The sequence below is a fragment of the Amblyraja radiata genome, chromosome 27, assembly GCF_010909765.2.
Source record: "Amblyraja radiata isolate CabotCenter1 chromosome 27, sAmbRad1.1.pri, whole genome shotgun sequence".
Lineage (NCBI taxonomy): Eukaryota > Metazoa > Chordata > Chondrichthyes > Rajiformes > Rajidae > Amblyraja > Amblyraja radiata.
The window spans coordinates 14655981-14672627 of NC_045982.1; the positions used below are offsets into that span (position 1 = coordinate 14655981).

At 40.4% G+C, this 16647-nt stretch overlaps 1 protein-coding gene across 4 annotated transcripts in view; it reads right to left on the bottom strand.

The window, feature by feature from the left end:
* The window catches only part of kiaa0319l (KIAA0319 like), a 74609-nt gene extending 58012 nt beyond the window's left edge, over positions 1–16597 (bottom strand). For 3 of the 4 annotated variants that reach the window (XR_004415956.1, XM_033045195.1, XM_033045197.1), the window contains exons 1-2: positions 15872–16055; positions 9198–9369 (exon numbers count right to left, since the gene is read on the bottom strand). Coding sequence is in view for 3 of the 4 variants with exons in the window: in XM_033045195.1 (XP_032901086.1) it covers positions 9198–9369; positions 15872–15904 (205 nt within the window). In the remaining variant the exon portion in view is untranslated. The other variant, XM_033045196.1, reaches the window with a different exon arrangement.
* Positions 16598–16647: the final 50 nt, after the last annotated feature.

Consider the following 16647-nt stretch of genomic DNA (forward strand, 5'->3'; position numbering starts at 1 on the left):
CAGGAGAACAGTGAAACTAGTCCTAGAACAAGGGTGGGGGAGGAACGGAGAGAGAGGGAAAGCAATGGTTACTTGAAGTAAAATAAATCAATATTCATGGGTTGTAAGCTGCCCAAGCAAAATATGAGGTGCTATTCATCCAATTTGTGTTTGGACTCACTCTGACAGTGTAGCGGCCTCAGACCGAAAGGTAGGTATGGCAATGGGAGGGGGATTTAAAGTGTTTAGCAACCGGGATATCGCGTAGGCCTAGGCAAACTGAGCGGAGGTTGCAAACTCAGCAAAACGACCACCTAGTCTGAACTCAGTCTCCCCAATACATAGGAGTACCTGGGGAGGGGGTGGTTTGGGCGGGAAGGAATGAGTTAACCAGGGAGTTGCAGAGGGAACGGTCTCTGCAGAAAGTGGAAAGGGGTGGAGATGGGAAGATGTGGCTAGTGGTTACCGGTGGCGAAAATGTGGGAGGATTATGTGCTGTCACATAATATTAAGATCATGTTCAAATAAGACCATTTAGGATTAACCAATGCAGATTGAAATAAGACATAATTTGCTTTAGTATTTCCCCACTAACTCTCCATCAGTAGTGAGAAGCAGAAATATTATATCAAATTAACTGAAAGAGTTTCCACTTTGGTTATGTTTTAAACTTAATAGAAGCAGTGCAGACACAACTATCATTTATACAACAATGTTTCTTGAACCTTCAATGAAGCTTGTCCAAGTTCATTTAAAAAAACAATGACATTAGAAAATATAAAATGCCAGAATTTGAAACAATTGGAGTTATTAGAAGATTTAAGACCAAGATTTAAATGCGAATAATCTTTCGGGGGAAGCACTGAAACAAGTCATCATCTGCAGCTGGTAATCAGCAGATAATATTATACACATCAACCATGATTAGCAAACTGACATGCATGATTCACTCTGCCAATTAGATATTACTCATATTAACAGAAGAATAAAACTTGTGTTCTGGTACTTATTAAAACGCATAGCAGCACTATTAATGAATCCAATGTTCCAACAGGAGAACATGCACACAAAAGTTCGGAGAAATTTTGGTGTTAGAATTGTTCTCAAGGCAAATAATCTACAAATATTTATTAGATAAACAACAGTGGAGTCAGCCCACATATTTGCTTTTGTGGCCAAATGGCTAGTAAAGCCTAACATTTTCCAAATGTCACTGACATGATTCTCTAGCAGCCTAATAGCAATGACTAGCCTTACACAGCTAAGACAAAAGTCCATACCCATTGGCCACCTTGATGTATTTCTGACAGCTCAAATTGTAAAAGATCTTTGGTCTCTTTCTGCATTTCTCCAATGTCCAAATACATAATAGAGTCATACAGTGTGGAATAGTCGCGATAGTCGCTGCCTCAACTACCTCCTCTGGCAGCTCATTCCATACACCTACCACCTTTTGTTTGAAAAAGTTACCCGTCAGATTCCTATCATATCTTTTCCCCTTAAACCTATGTCCTCTAGTTCTCGATTCCCCAACTCTAGGCAAAAGACTCTGCGTGTCTACCCAACCTATTCCTCTCATGATTTTTTTTCACCTCTAAAAGATCAACCCTCATCCTCCTGCCCCCCAAGGAATAGAGTCCCAGCCTGCTCAACCTCCCCCTATGGCAAGGACTCTCGAGTCCTGGCAAAATCCTCATAAATCTTCTCTGTACCCTTTCCAACTTGACAACATATTGCCTACTGTATAACATGGTGCCCAGAACTTAACGCAATACTCACCAACATATTATTTAACTGCAACACGACCTCCGAACTTCTATACTGAATATGGATATACTGATGAAGGCCAATGTGCCACAAGCCTTTTTGACCACCCTATCTACCTGTGGCGCCAAACTTCAAGGAACTATGTAGCTGCACTAGTAGATCTCTCTGCACTACAACACTCCCCAGAGCTTTACCATTCACCGTGAAGGTCCTGCCCATGTTAGACTTTCCAAAATGCAAATGCAATTCCATCAACCATTCCTCAGTCACCTAGTCAACCGATCAAGATCCTGCTGCAATTTTTGACAACCATCCTCACTATCTAAAATACCATCCACTTTTGTATTGTTTGCAAACTTACTAATCTTGCCATGTATGTTCTCATCCTAATCATTAATATAGATGACAAACGGTAATGGGCCCAGCACTGAACACTGAGACACACCACTTCTCACAGGCCTCCAGTCAGAGAAGCAACCTTCTACCTTCACCCACTGCTTCCTCCTATGGAGCCAATTTTCAATCCATTCAGCTATCTCTCATTGAATCCCATGCAATCTAACCTTCCAGTTAACAACTTTGCTTAATATACGTAGCTCCACATTTTTAAGGGCAATGAATTAAGTATTACATGTTGGCATTATTAACAGCATCGACTGACAGATTACAATCAAATAATATGGCACTTTCATAAAAAAGCAAACCTTTGAGCATAATAAACAATTAAAGTCCAAATCACCACCACTGCTATCATAAATGTTACCAGTCATCCCTATCCTATCAGATGGTTTTTGTTACTGCAAAATATGACAAATACAGTTTAACGGATTACACACCAGCCACTTTTGGGATATTGGTGGTGGTGGATTAACAGATTTTCTGGACAATGGGCTGTCACTATTAAAATACTCAAACAATATTAATATTACATTTCTATTTGAAATAAACGTGCCACAGTGTTCCAGTGAACCTAGCGATGATAAATGGAGCAGGAAATATACAAGCACTCTAGATCCCAGCTCTGGTCACAAACCTATTCAAACCCCTGGTTCTTCGCAATCCAATCCCAGCTCCAGCAGCACACCCAGGTCACGCATCAGATGGTGGCCTCAGCTGCACTCAGGACCCTTGAATTTAGCCACATACACTGTTTGCACTCTGGACTCTGGCTCTCATCCTTGAGCAAGTCAGATGTCAAACATTCAGGATTTTCTAACAATCAAATAACAGATTGTCGGGAGTTTATTGTGATATAAACATGAATTATCCACTCAGGAATAAAGTTAAACACTAGCATGACATGTTTGTGTATGGTGGTCCATTCTCTTTATGTCCATAACAAATTAAAAGTAATTCAGCAGAGACTAGGTACAGGAAAATTGGTGATATTCACTTTTCTGGGAGAGGGGGGGGGGGGGGGGAATGTTTGAGCCATTGGACCAGGATTCAAACTGACAATCTCAAGTTCAATCATACAGTTTATTTTCTCTTCTGGAAAGATCATGCAAATCAAGGCAGGAAAGTAAACTTCCTTACATCCTCTTCAATTTAAGTGAGTAAGAAGATAACACCTAGAGTACATTCTGTGCAAAAATTAGGATTTTTCACTTTGATAGGAACAAAGGAAAAAAAATGTTTTTAAAATGAAGAACATCCATTAAAACTTGCTAACTTGAGGGTTTCCAATGCGTTGCACTAGAGATGAAGTATAATTCACGAATTATTACGTAAGACTTTGAGTTTCACAACTTTGAATTCTGTGTAGAAATTATACAACCGTGTAATGATTAAAGAAATTAAATCATCTTACTGATCTATTATATCTTTTTTACCTCTTTTACATCTTTTACGTCGAACAATCACTGTTCCAGGCGTACACTGGCCCTATGCCCAAACTCTAACACCGCTACATTGCCGACTGCATCGGTGCTACCTCCTGCACCCATGCAGAACTCACTGACTTCATCAACTTCACGACTAATTTCCATCCTCCACTCAAATTCACTTGGACCATCTCCGACATCTCCCTACTATTTCTAGATCTCACCGTCTCCATCACAGAAGACAGACTATTGACCAACATCTATTACAAACCCACTGACTCCCATAACTATCTACACTACACTTCTTCCCACCCTGCTTCATGTAAAGACTTTATCCTCTACTCCTAATTCCTCCGTCTACACCGCATCTGCGCCCCCGATGAGGTTTTCCATACCAGGTCATCAGAGATGTCCTCATTCTTTAGGAAATGGGGGTTCCCCTCTTCCACTCACCAAGGTGTCCTCGATATCCCACAGCTCCGCTCTTGCTCCCCCTCATCCCATCCGTAACAAGGACAGAGTCCCCCTTGTCCTCACCTTTCACCCCATCAGCCGTCGCATACAGCATATAATCCTCCAACATTTTCACCACCTCCAGCGGGATCCCACGACTGGCCACATCCTCCCATCTCCACCCCTTTCTGCTTTCCGCAGAGACCGTTCTCTCCGCAACTCCCTTGCCAACACGTCCCTTCCCACCCAAACCACCCCCTCCCCAGGTACTTTCCCCAGCAACCGCAGGAGTTGCAACACCTGTCCCTTTACTTCCACCCTCGACCATCCAAGGACCCTGACAGTCTTTCGGGGTGAGGCAGAGGTTCACTTGCACCTCCTCCAACCTCATCTACTGTATCCGCTGTTCCAGGTATCAACTCCTGTGCATCGTCGAGATCAAGCGCAGGCTTGGTGATCGTTTCGCTGCACACCTCCGCTCAGTTCACCATAACCTACCTGATCTCCTGGTTGCTCAACACTTCAACTCCCCCTCCCATTCGCAATCTGACCTTTCTGTCCTGGGTCTCCTCCATTGTCAGAGTGAGGCTCAGCGCAAATTGGAGGAATAGCACCTCATATTTCGCTTGGGTAGATTACACTCCAGCAGTATAAACATTGACTTCTCGAACTTTAAATAGCCCTTACTTTCCTTCTCTCTCCATCCCCTCCCCCTTCCCAGTTCTCCCACCAGTTTTACTGTCTCCGACTACATTCTATCTCTGTCCCGCCCACTCCCCTGACATCAGTCTGAAGAAGGGTCTCGACCTAAAACGACACCCATTCCTTCTTTCCAGAGATGCTGCCTGTGCCGCTGAGTTACTCCAGCATTTTGTGTCCACATTTTATCTTTTTTAGTTGTGTACTTATTAATAATAATAATAATAATGGATGGGATTTATATAGCGCCTTTCTAATACTCAAGGCGCTTTACATCGCATTATTCATTCACTCCTCAGTCACACTCGGTGGTGGTGAGCTACTTTTGTAGCCACAGCTGCCCTGGGGCAGACTGACGGAAGCGTGGCTGCCAATCTGCGCCTACGGCCCCTCCGACCACCACCAATCACTCACACACATTCACACACAGGCAAAGGTGGGTGAAGTGTCTTGCCCAAGGACACAACGACAGTATGCACTCCAAGCGGGATTCGAACCGGCTACCATCTGGTTGCCAGCCGAACACTTAGCCCATTGTGCCATCTGTCGTCCCGTATTGTAGAGTCTGCTGTTGTGACACATTTAACTTTCTTTTATTTCTGTACTAGAAAGCTTTTTCTAGCTCAAGGTTTTAAAGAGAACATAAGAAATAGGAACAGGAGGTGGGCATATGACCCTTTGAGTCCATTAGAATAGATCATTATAAAATTACAACTGTCTAGAAGATGATTTTCTTTCCTTGTCTCTACATTAAAATTTACTATTCGTGTAGGTTTAGGTATTCTCATAAGTGAATTGCATAAAATTAGCCTTGGTACAATAAACAATTGGTAAGAACTAGACCAAGTGGGCCCTGTCACACGGGAGGCCTGGTCACCCAATGCAACCCGTTCCCCCAACACAATATTCAACCACTCACCCATAGCCCCCACCAACGCAACCCATTCCCCAAGGCAATATTCCACCACTCACCCGTTCCCCCAATGCAACGCGTTCCCCCAACGCAATATTCCACCGCTCACCCTGCGTAGGGGCAGCTCATTTCCCCTTATCCCCCAGCACCCTCCCCCTGCTCTTTACCCTCCCTCTTTTTAAACTTTAAAAAATTAACTTTACACTTTAAATAATCCAATTGCACTTGCTGCCAGGACTCCGTGTCCTGTGATTTGCAACATTGTAATGGGCAGAGCCAGCAAATGCAATTGGATTTTTTACAGTGAAAAGTTAAGTCATCAGTTTATGTAAATGAATCCCATTGTAACATCATAGCTGCTAACCAAAGATCCTATAGCAAGCAAGATAGATCACTCGACGAAAAAGACGTAGTGTGGTCATGGGCAGATTCATGGGTAATTTTCGGCCCCATTTCCGTAACCGGCTTCCGTCTCCGCACCAAAGATCCCATAGGATACTCGTGCGGAGACGGAAGCCGGTTATGGAAACATCCTCATAAAAATAAAAGTTATTTGGGAAAAATCTTCTCCTTATTTTCAGAATTATAATTTATTAACACAAACTGTTCCCCCACAACGCTGATTACACTGCGAGTCGGGTCGGATGACTGAAATGGATGAAAAAAAGGCCCACGTTCCGCTCCGTTGCATACTACACGTCAGCCTTTAGAAGGAGTGGTCGATCTTGATTGCTATAGGATCTTTGCTGCTAACTGCCACTGCAACTTGAACAGATTTTTGGCAAACTGGATTTTGTAAAGTTCAAAATGTGAATAACTTGTAAAATATACCATCAATGTGAACAAAACTTGATACAACACACCACAGGACAATGGTGTGCAAAAATTGTAGCGCTATCCTGTACCGTTTTGGCGTAATTCAGGGCATGACTACACAGACACACAGACTCACAAACAAACAAGATGAGAGTTTTAGTAATATATAGATAATAGCCCTTGTACGTTTGTTATTGTGAATGGGTTGCAATGCAATTGCAGAAATGTTTTCTCAAAATTGCAGTCCATTGATGGACCATGCCTGGAATAGTGTGCGCAAATTAGCTCCTTTTGGGTCTCAGAAAATGTATTTGCACTACCTGAGAGGCAACTGGATTAATTCCCAGGACAATAGAGCAATCCCGAGGCAAAATAGAGTTAAATGCTCTCAATCTCTAGAGAAATAATTTTATTACAATATACAAGTTTTTAAACAGGAAAAAGAACAACAATAAAAATGTCCAGAGGCAATTTCCCTTGGTTAGAGAGTCAACAATAAAGTATAATGTAAACATTGTGTCAGGATGGCATCTAATGCATGGCATTTAGGACAAATGACAGGAGAAAGAAAAATGTCTTCTAGAGTAGTGATTTTAGAATTATCTATCCTAATGGTCTTTGAATACTCAGATGCTCAGTGTATTCAAAGGTTGATAGATCTTTGGGAATGTTGAGATATGGGAATTGGACAGGAAAGTGGGGTTGAAGTAAAGACCAGATATGACTTTTTATAATGCCAGCACAGGTGCGAAGGGCCACCTGCACACCTCGTGTTCCTATTTCTTACTCTCTTCTTTAAAAACTCAAGCTAAAAAAGCTGCCCGGAACAGAAATAATGGAGTGTTAAAAGTGTCACAACAGCACTCTACACACGTAGACAACAAAAAAAGATATAATACTGTACATAAGGCGATTCAACTTCTGTAATCATTATACTTAATAATTTCCACACAGAATTCAAAGTTGTGAAAATATAATAATTTGTAAATTATAACTAATCTCCATTGTAATCTATTTATCGAAAACCACAACCTAAAAGTGGAGCTATCCTAATAACTCCACTGCCATGTTTCCTTCCAATCTTTTATGTTTCACAAGGAATTCTTTTAAAGTCCAGAAAATACAAATGCAACTTTTTTTGCAGTTCTTCTTATCCGAGGTATAAACCTTGCGAATTTCTTCTAGACTGCCTGAAATGCTGGCATATCGTTCTTAAATAAGGGGACCAACTTTGTGTACATGCTCTCCACCCCGCACAATTATAATAACACCTCTCCATTTTCAAACTGCAACCTGGCAAATGGCATTTTGGTCTATTATATTCCGAACTACATGCTGCATCTGCATGCATTTCATGCACAAACACACCTAGATCCCTTTTGCATGACTTTAGATCGGCAGTTCAATGATATACTGTCTGCAAACAATAAGTAACTATTGTCCTTTCATTCAGATCAAGAATGAGGCACTCAGGCCCACAATTCTTCCATAATCACTAGAATATCCCAACTATGTAGTTCTTTAAATGAGAACTTACGAGTGTGGGGGAAGCAGCACAAAATACAGATAAAAGTAGGACATGAAAAACCTGCTGCTATGAATAAAAACAAAGATAATGGGGGAAAAAAGGATGCTGCTTCTTTGACTTTGTATTGACTTTTTTCAAGAACCTCTCCCTAAAATGTCAATAAACAATCTTTCATCAAACATTCTTTCATCAAACATTCAACAGCTGGCATCTGACAATATATACAGGGACAGAAGTGCTATCAAAGCAATTCATCATCGGCTAATACACTGGAAAAAGATGAGAATTACAGATGGTGATGAGTCAGAGCATTGAAGTGAGATCGACCGATTGACCAAATGGTGCCAGCACAACGAACGGCTCTCAATATCAGTAAAACCAAGGAACTGATTGTGGACTTTGGAGAGGAAGGATGAGGACCCACAATCCTGTTTATATCAATGGGATGATGGTGGAGAGAGTCAAAAACTGCAAATTCCTGGGTGTGCATATTTCCAAAGATCTTTCCTGGACCCAGCACACTGATGCAATTATAAAGAAAGCACATCAACGCCTCTACTTCCTGCAAAGATTACGAAGATTCTGTATGTCAAAGAGGATTCTCCTGAACTTCTACAGGTGTACAGTAGAGAGCATATTGACTGGTTACATCATAGCCTGGTTCGGCAACTTGAACGTCCAGGAGCGGAAAAGACTGCAAAAAGTTGTGACCACTGCCCAGTCCATCACCGGCTCTGTCCTCCCCACCATCGAAGGGATTTATTGCAGTCGCTGCCTCAAAAAGGCAGCTAAAATCATCAGAGAACCACACCATCCTGGCCACACACTCATTTCACCACTGCCATCTGGAAGAAGGTACAGGAGCCTGAAAACTGTAACGTTCAGGTTCAGGAACAGCTTCTTCCCTTCAGCCATCAGGCTATTAAACACAACAACAAGTATGCTCTGAACTACAACAGACTATTAATATTATTGCACTATATTTGTTTGTTTTTTGAGTACGTGTGTATGATATTCTGTTGTGATGCAGCAAGTAGGAATTTAATTGTTCTATCTGGGACATATGACAATAAAACACTCTTGCCTCTTGAAAACAGCTGTGCATCAAAAACAAATAAATTAGTTCTTTGAATTTGAACTGCATTAAGTTAAGATTTCAGTGTAAAACTGCTTGCAATAAAATGAAACACATGTGATTAGATCAGAGGGTGCAACTTACTTGTAAATGAACTCAATATGGTCAGATAGAAGCAGATGTACAACAGGTCCCCAAGCTTTGAAACGCATGCTCGCCTAAAGAACATCGAAACTATTACAGAAGACATCGCAGGGACTGAAAGGTTTTTCTGGCTCCTGTACATGGTCACCTTGTTACTGAAGATAACAATTACCTGCAAAGAACACAGAACACATATTTTTGCAATGTCAGACAACTACGCAATGCTGAAAATTCTCATTCAATCAACTATTCCTAAAATTGAACTTTGCCACAGAAAATTGAATATAGTCACAGTGGCAAGTGAAAAAAATATTTTCATGTACTGGCTATTTTCTGTTTAGCTCTTTATAAAATTAAGGGCTTTTGGACAATGACACAAATAAAGATTTCTTAGTGACAGGGTTAATAAATTGGGCAGATGTTTAAGTTGCATTAAGCAATATTCAGTTAATTACGCCATTGGTAACAAATACATAACATTGGACTCAATGCATAAACAAGAGAACTCTGAGATACTGCACATAGTTTAGCCCACAGATGGATTACAAAAGATCCTATTCACATTCACAACTAGCTTGGCTTCAGTCTTCTTTCTTTCTAAATCACAAATAAATCTGTAATGTTAGCCAATAATGTTAACTATTGAAAGGTGAAATGAAACTGCAACCCAATTATGGAGAATAGCAAAATACTTATTAATTTGTTAAGTAGGATTTTTTACTAATTATAATGCCTTAGATACAAACTAACTCTGGCTATTTGCATAAGAAAAACTACACCACGACTGTAATGATCCACAAAGCAAAAAATGTAATTACTGAAGCCACATACATTCTCTTAACCATAAAAAAAGTAGTGAGTTTTTTCAGCTCCTTCAAAATAACTATGCATCAAATAAAAGGTTAAAAGCAATCTGATTTGATCCTTAATGTCAGTGTTATTTGTGGGGATTGTCGCACTCAATTAAGTTGCCATATTCCCTGTATTACACAGGAACCACATTTCCAGAAAACATATTCATATTTTTATTTTGCATGTTTTCTTGGAACATAGAAGGCATCCATTTGATTAATTTAGCTTGTGCCAGCTCTCAGAGCATTCCAATCAATCCCATTCCATTTACCTCCTCACATTGTGTAGGAAGGAACTGCAGGTCCTTGTTTACACCAAAGATAGACACACAAAGCTGGAGTAACTCAGTGGGTCAGGCAGCATTTGGCCACTGAGTACCTCTGGATTTTTGTGTTTACCTCCTCACCTTATTGGCCAAGGGGCCATTTTTCACTAGAGGTTGAAAAAGATATGAACAAAAACAACCCTACATTCTGCAAAATGAAGAGCTATTGGAAAATGACAATAGTACTAGACCACTAAAATGTACTAACATGGAAAATGTAACTAATTCAAAGTTTTTTTTTTTAAATCTTCGAGAATGAGGGACTGCAAGTTTCCCCAAGAATTTTACTTCCTAAGAAAAATAAGTACATTTATATATTGGGAAAAATGGCTTTTAAGATTTTTTTTTGTTTGATCAACTCAGACTCAAAGCTGTTTTACACATTGATAATTATCTGGTTGTCGATCTTTTAATTAACTAGACTGACCTTTCACTTGCATTAGCGGGTCATAACAACAAAGCTTCCATTTCCAAAATACTGTTAATAACTCATAGCATCCTTTACAACAGCACTAACAAAAATAACATAAATCTTGCACAATGATATCAGGGCAGGTGGCAGATCAGGGCACCACTAATGACAGTGGATCAATTAAATATTTTAATGTTTCGGGATTGGGCAAGATCAGGTATTTTTGAAGACATCAAAGCTGGAAAGGCATACAGAGACTGGAAGAGTGGCCAAAACATGGAAGGATTTAGAAACATAGAAAATAGATGCAGGAGTAGGCCATTCGGCCCTTCGAGCCAGCACCGCCATTCAATATGATAATCATCGATAATCATCAAAAATATGTACCCTGTTCCTGCTTTCTCCCAATATCCCTTGATTCTGTTAGCCCCAAGAGTTATATCGAACTCTCTCTTGAAAACATACAGTGAATTCTCCTCCACTGCCTTCTGTGGCAGAGAATGCCACAGAGATTTGAAAACAATTAGAATTTTGTTATAGTACTGTACCAAAGAGAAGTTACTTAAATAAAGTTTATTTTTCTTGGTAACTGCTATCATCAAAATCAATAGGTGCCGAGGAATACAAGGGAAATTAATATTCTTAAATGAGACTTAGCCTGAAAAACCTTTAAAAACCTCTAGGCTGATGCAACATCTGTGACTAGGCACACTACACAATCAAAATTCAGCAGATGGAATCAATTCTGACAAACATACAAATGGAACTGGAAATGAATTTGATAGAATACTGAGTATTAGAAATTTGATTTACCGAGAAATAAAATGGCAAAAGAATAAGACTGACGAAATATTTTGGTACTGTACAGTAAAAGATTAGTTTCATCACACTTTAAAACGTTTAGACATGTGGAATGAACCAGGAGACCATAAACAATGAGAAGTCACACAGAGTGAAAGGCTCTCATAATTAAAACAGTGATAAATTTATACTATAGCCAACAATATAAGCTCCTTTAATTAATATAACCTGATTTTAAGTCCTTCATTCTTGAAATGGAGCCTAAATTAATATTATTTAATGTGCAAGTAAGATTCATGATTTGACTTTATTAAATATTGTTTCTGGTCAATGTTATTTTGCCAACAGCAAGGATCATGAAGGAGAACAATGCATGACTAGTTCTGTCAACTGAATTACATGATTTGTATTGAAATTCTACTTGCTTTTTTTTTTACTTCACAGGGCAGGGATTGTCCGTCATCTAAATATCACAGTATCTGCTCACAGGATTTGCCTACTTTATTGATAACCAATTGACCATCCACAATAAATTATTTCAGGAGTTACCAAAAATGCCATCTATGAACAACATTACAAAGGCCACGGTGCACATTTTAAATCATTTTGTGCAATAAAGTTGTTGGCATCCTAGTTTTAAAAAGGATGTGCTTTTAACCTTGCAGATCTGACTCACCAGTTTTGCTCTTTTATCTTGGTGTCATCTGAAACACTTCAGACAACATTGATTCTTAACAACTTAGCAAGCCATTCTAAGCAATCATACAACAGGGTGCAATTAGGAGTTCAACAATGTATTCTTCTTCTTCATCAAGAAGAAGAAGAAGAGGAAGGGCAAACTTGAAAAGATATTACAAATAAGCTTTTAACTAGCCCATCTTTTCAAATTGGTTTTAATCTTACAAACAAATCTCATCAGCAAAATGCATTTTGAAAAGTGCTGCACCACACAAGAACATTGCTTCTAGGTATCACAATCCTAAAAAACTAAAATATTTCTACTGTCCTCAATATATTTCATATCATGAATGCTCTTCACATTCTGCACCAATTCCTCATTAACTCACTGCGTACAAGAACTATGGAAATGTTTCAGTAAAATGCTGGAGGAACTCAGCGGGTCAGGCAGCATCTGTGGAGGGAATTGACAGACAGTGTTTTGGATTGGGACTCTTCTTAAGACTGATTAGAATAGAGGAGGGAAAGCTTGCAAAGAGAAGCTGGGGTGGGACAAGGCAGAGCAATTGATAGGTGAATTAAGATGCGAGAGGTTTGATTGGAAAATGGATAGATTAAGCAAACAAGGCTAAAGATGAAATGGAGACAAAATGGTATGTGATAGAGAGAGAAGATGTGGTGTGAAATGTCCAGCCAGAGGGAGAGATATGGGTATGGGGTACAGGCTTTGTCCTGCCCCCGCCTTGGTTTTCCAGCCTTCTTTTCCCCTACTCAGGTCAATCTTTTTTGCTCAAGATTCCAGCATCTGCAGTTTCTTGTGTCTCCAAACAATGTTTCCTGTTCTGAGAGGATACAGGGATTACTGGTTGAAAGCAAGCATTTAAGACAATTGGAAGAAAAAATTCTTCTCTCAGAGTTGCAAATCTTTGGAATCCTCTTCCTCAAAGGGCAGTGGAAGCAAGGCTCATTAAGGCACAAGTAAATAAGGAAGAGAACATTTACAAATGGGACAGCGGAGCCGAGTTTAAAACCTGGCCAACCTCAATCTTAATAAACAACAGAACAGGTTTGAGGAGCTGAGTGGCCCACCCCTGCTCCTAATTTATATGTTCATATAACTGAGTAAGGTTTCAACCATTATACTTGGCTAGAGGAGCATTGAAATTTAGCCCATGAACGTACAGGAAGAAGATCCACATTGGATGATCAGCATGAAATTCATAAACTTTTAATTCTGAAGAAATGGTTCCTTCATCTTTCCTTTTGTGATAGATAAGTAGTCTGAGTGTGGTCAAAACACTCAAGAAATCCACAAACGTATGACCAAAAGGCAAAAACAAAATATCCCTTCACATCATGCACTTTTCAAAAACATTGTAAAATTGCATCACAGACCATAGTTGAAAGCAAAGTTTATAATAAATCTTATCACAAAAAGGTTCTTACTCTACAACCGTATCTTGAAGAGTGCTCTATTTTCCAAAATAATCCAATAAGAATTCTTAGTTACTCCAAAAACATTCAGGGACTGATAATGTCTTATTGATTGACTGGTGAAATGTAAAAAAGTGTATTGTGTCAACATCAATATCAAGATTTAGATTTTTCATCCATCAGTTTCTTCAATTTGAAACTCAAAATCAATTAATCAATAGCAAGTAATTTTAAAATATAACTTGGTATATTTTTCAATTTTCTTCAATAATTTGTTTTGGTGGAAAAGTTCAATTTTGCTCATTCATTAGTGTACTTGTGTCAATTACAAACCCTGTCAATTAAAATCTCCCTTCAAGATATCAGTGATTAAAAACAGAATGCTGGGCATAAAGCATCAGCGAGGAGAGAAAAAAAAATCTATAATTACATGGTAATAACTTTTGATAACTGGCCAATTCTAATGCTGACTGGAGAGGCTGTAAAACATTGAATTTAACAATGTAGTTGAGTCTTCAGGGCAGTAATACACTATGTTGGAAGATGAGCTGCTGTCTCTCCAACTTGCATCTGTAAATACAGAAACATAGAAAATAGGTGCAAGAAAATGCCATTCGGTCAAGGCTGATCATCCAAAATTAGAACCCCGTTCCTGCATTCTCCCCATATTCCTTGATCCCATTAGCCCTAAGAGCTATATATAACTCTCTCTTGAAAAAATCCAGTGAATTGTCCTCCGCTGCCTTTTGTGGCAGAGAATTTCACAAATTCACAACTCTCTTGGTGAAAAGAGGTTTCCCCTTGTCAGTTCCAAATGGCCTACCCTTTATTCTTAAACTGTGGCCCCTAGTTCTGGACTTTGTAACAATGTAGGAGACCAAGGATACAGGTCAAAATGGAAATGGTATGGAAAATTAAAGCTCTGAAAGGTCAGTGTCGTTTTGACCTTTATTTTTGCAACACCTATTATCAGTTGTAAAATGATTACCAAATCTTTAATGTAAGGTAGAGAAATAGTATCCAATTAGTGTCTCACTGAGAAACAATGCTTCGGCCTGTGGATGTTGGGAAGCAAAGAGTGGCTAGTGGAACCCAGGGATATGGGGAGAAGGCAGGCACGGGTTATTGATTGGGGACGATCAGTCATGATCACAATGAATGGCGGTGCTGGCTCGAAGGTCCGAATGGCCTCCTCCTGCACCTATTTTCTTTGTTTCTATGCTTCTAAAGAGGTAAAAGGGCAGCTGTTGCATCGTCCCAGCTGTATAAGAAGATGCAATGAAAATGAAAGTGCTTATTGTTGGAGACGGAAGAGTTAATCAAATTTCAAGTTTTCAACATCGCCAGCAGATTGCATTTCACATTTTCTGTTCCCCTTCCCGATCACGTTCCACCCATTTTCATTTATCTCACCCAGACTGTCTGCAATTAATACATTCTCATCACCCTATCTCAACCAGGACCAATCTGCCCGCCACATTTACTCTACGTTTTTTTTTGGTGCTCTGTACCTCTTCCCTTCTCTACGACTTGAAGGTATTTTCATTTTTAAACTTTATAAATGCTGAAGGAAAATCTCTGATCCGAATTTTTAATTCGGTGTCTCTCTTCGCTGAAGCCGGATTAACACCATCAGCAGTTTGTTTTGATTTTCGGCCTGCGAACATCATTACATTTGAAACTTCGTGCAGATGAGATCTGTATCTCATTTGTGAGCCCTCAAACTAAACATTGCCTGCCAAGATTCCAACGACACTAAACTAAAAGGATAAGGGGACATATGAGTGCCCTAGTCAACACCGATTGATCCCTCAGTCAAAGAGATTGTCAAGTGAGTTAATTAGTTAGTTGTTGCCTTCACTCGCCTGAGTAATGGTATTTGTTGACTGTAAAACACTGGCAGAAACGGGAACATGGACAGTACATAAAGCAGACAAAAACTTAAAGATGTAAAACCTTATATCACTGCAAGTATTAAGTCAAATCTTCTCACACCAATAGTTGCCTATCTTGCAGAATAACTTCAATCGTACTACTGAACAACTGACGCATTACTCTCATCAAATCTAAAAACTAAATCCATTATAACAACACCGCGCGTATATTCAGCCGCGAACAAGCGGATTTCGTCTGCCAGTTGAACACATCGATATTCGGCCTCTACTAACTCACAACTCCGGTCAGTAAAAACGCAGCCGATGCCATATGGCAGTCTTGGGCTTTAGACAGTCGAAGGTAATAACCTCGCCAATATGAATCGACACTGCGACCCCAGAACTCTGCATTAAAGACACGTCTGTCTTAGAGAATTATAAACGCAGTCACATCCGTATAACCGACACCAAGCATTCGGACTCCACAAACCCTGATCAGATTCAGACTCCTCCGGACGATGTTCGCCTGTCAAATCTGCATCCAGACTCCTCCTCGTTTTGCTGCCGGCAGATGCGCTGGGCCCGGACCCGGATCTCCGGTCTCTCACTGCCCTGTTCCCATCATCGCACTTCTCTTCAGCCTCCGGCTCTCTGTATCTCTCTTCCCCGGTGTCTTATTCTGGATTTCACCGGACTTTCGCTGACGGTTCCTTACTCTCCCTTTTGAGAGCAGAGGGAGGGCAGCTTAACTCAGCTCTCCGCACCTTCTCCCTCTCCCAGTCAGTCCCCTTCGCTCTCCCCACTTTCTCTCTACCCTTCTCCCTGTCTGAATCGCCCTCTCTCTTGTGCCTCCCTCTGCCTAACAGAGCCTGTCTCCCTCTCTGTGTCTGTGTCTGTGTGTATCCCCACGGTGGGTGGGTGGGTGCTCGCCGGTACCTGTGCCTGCCTCTCTCTCTCTCTGTTTCTCGGTGCCTGTGTGTATTTGCCTGACTTTCCCCTCCCCTCTGTGTGCGCGTTTCTCTGATCACGGGGAGGGAGGCATCGCAAACCCTCCAGCGTCACTTCCGCGGCCGA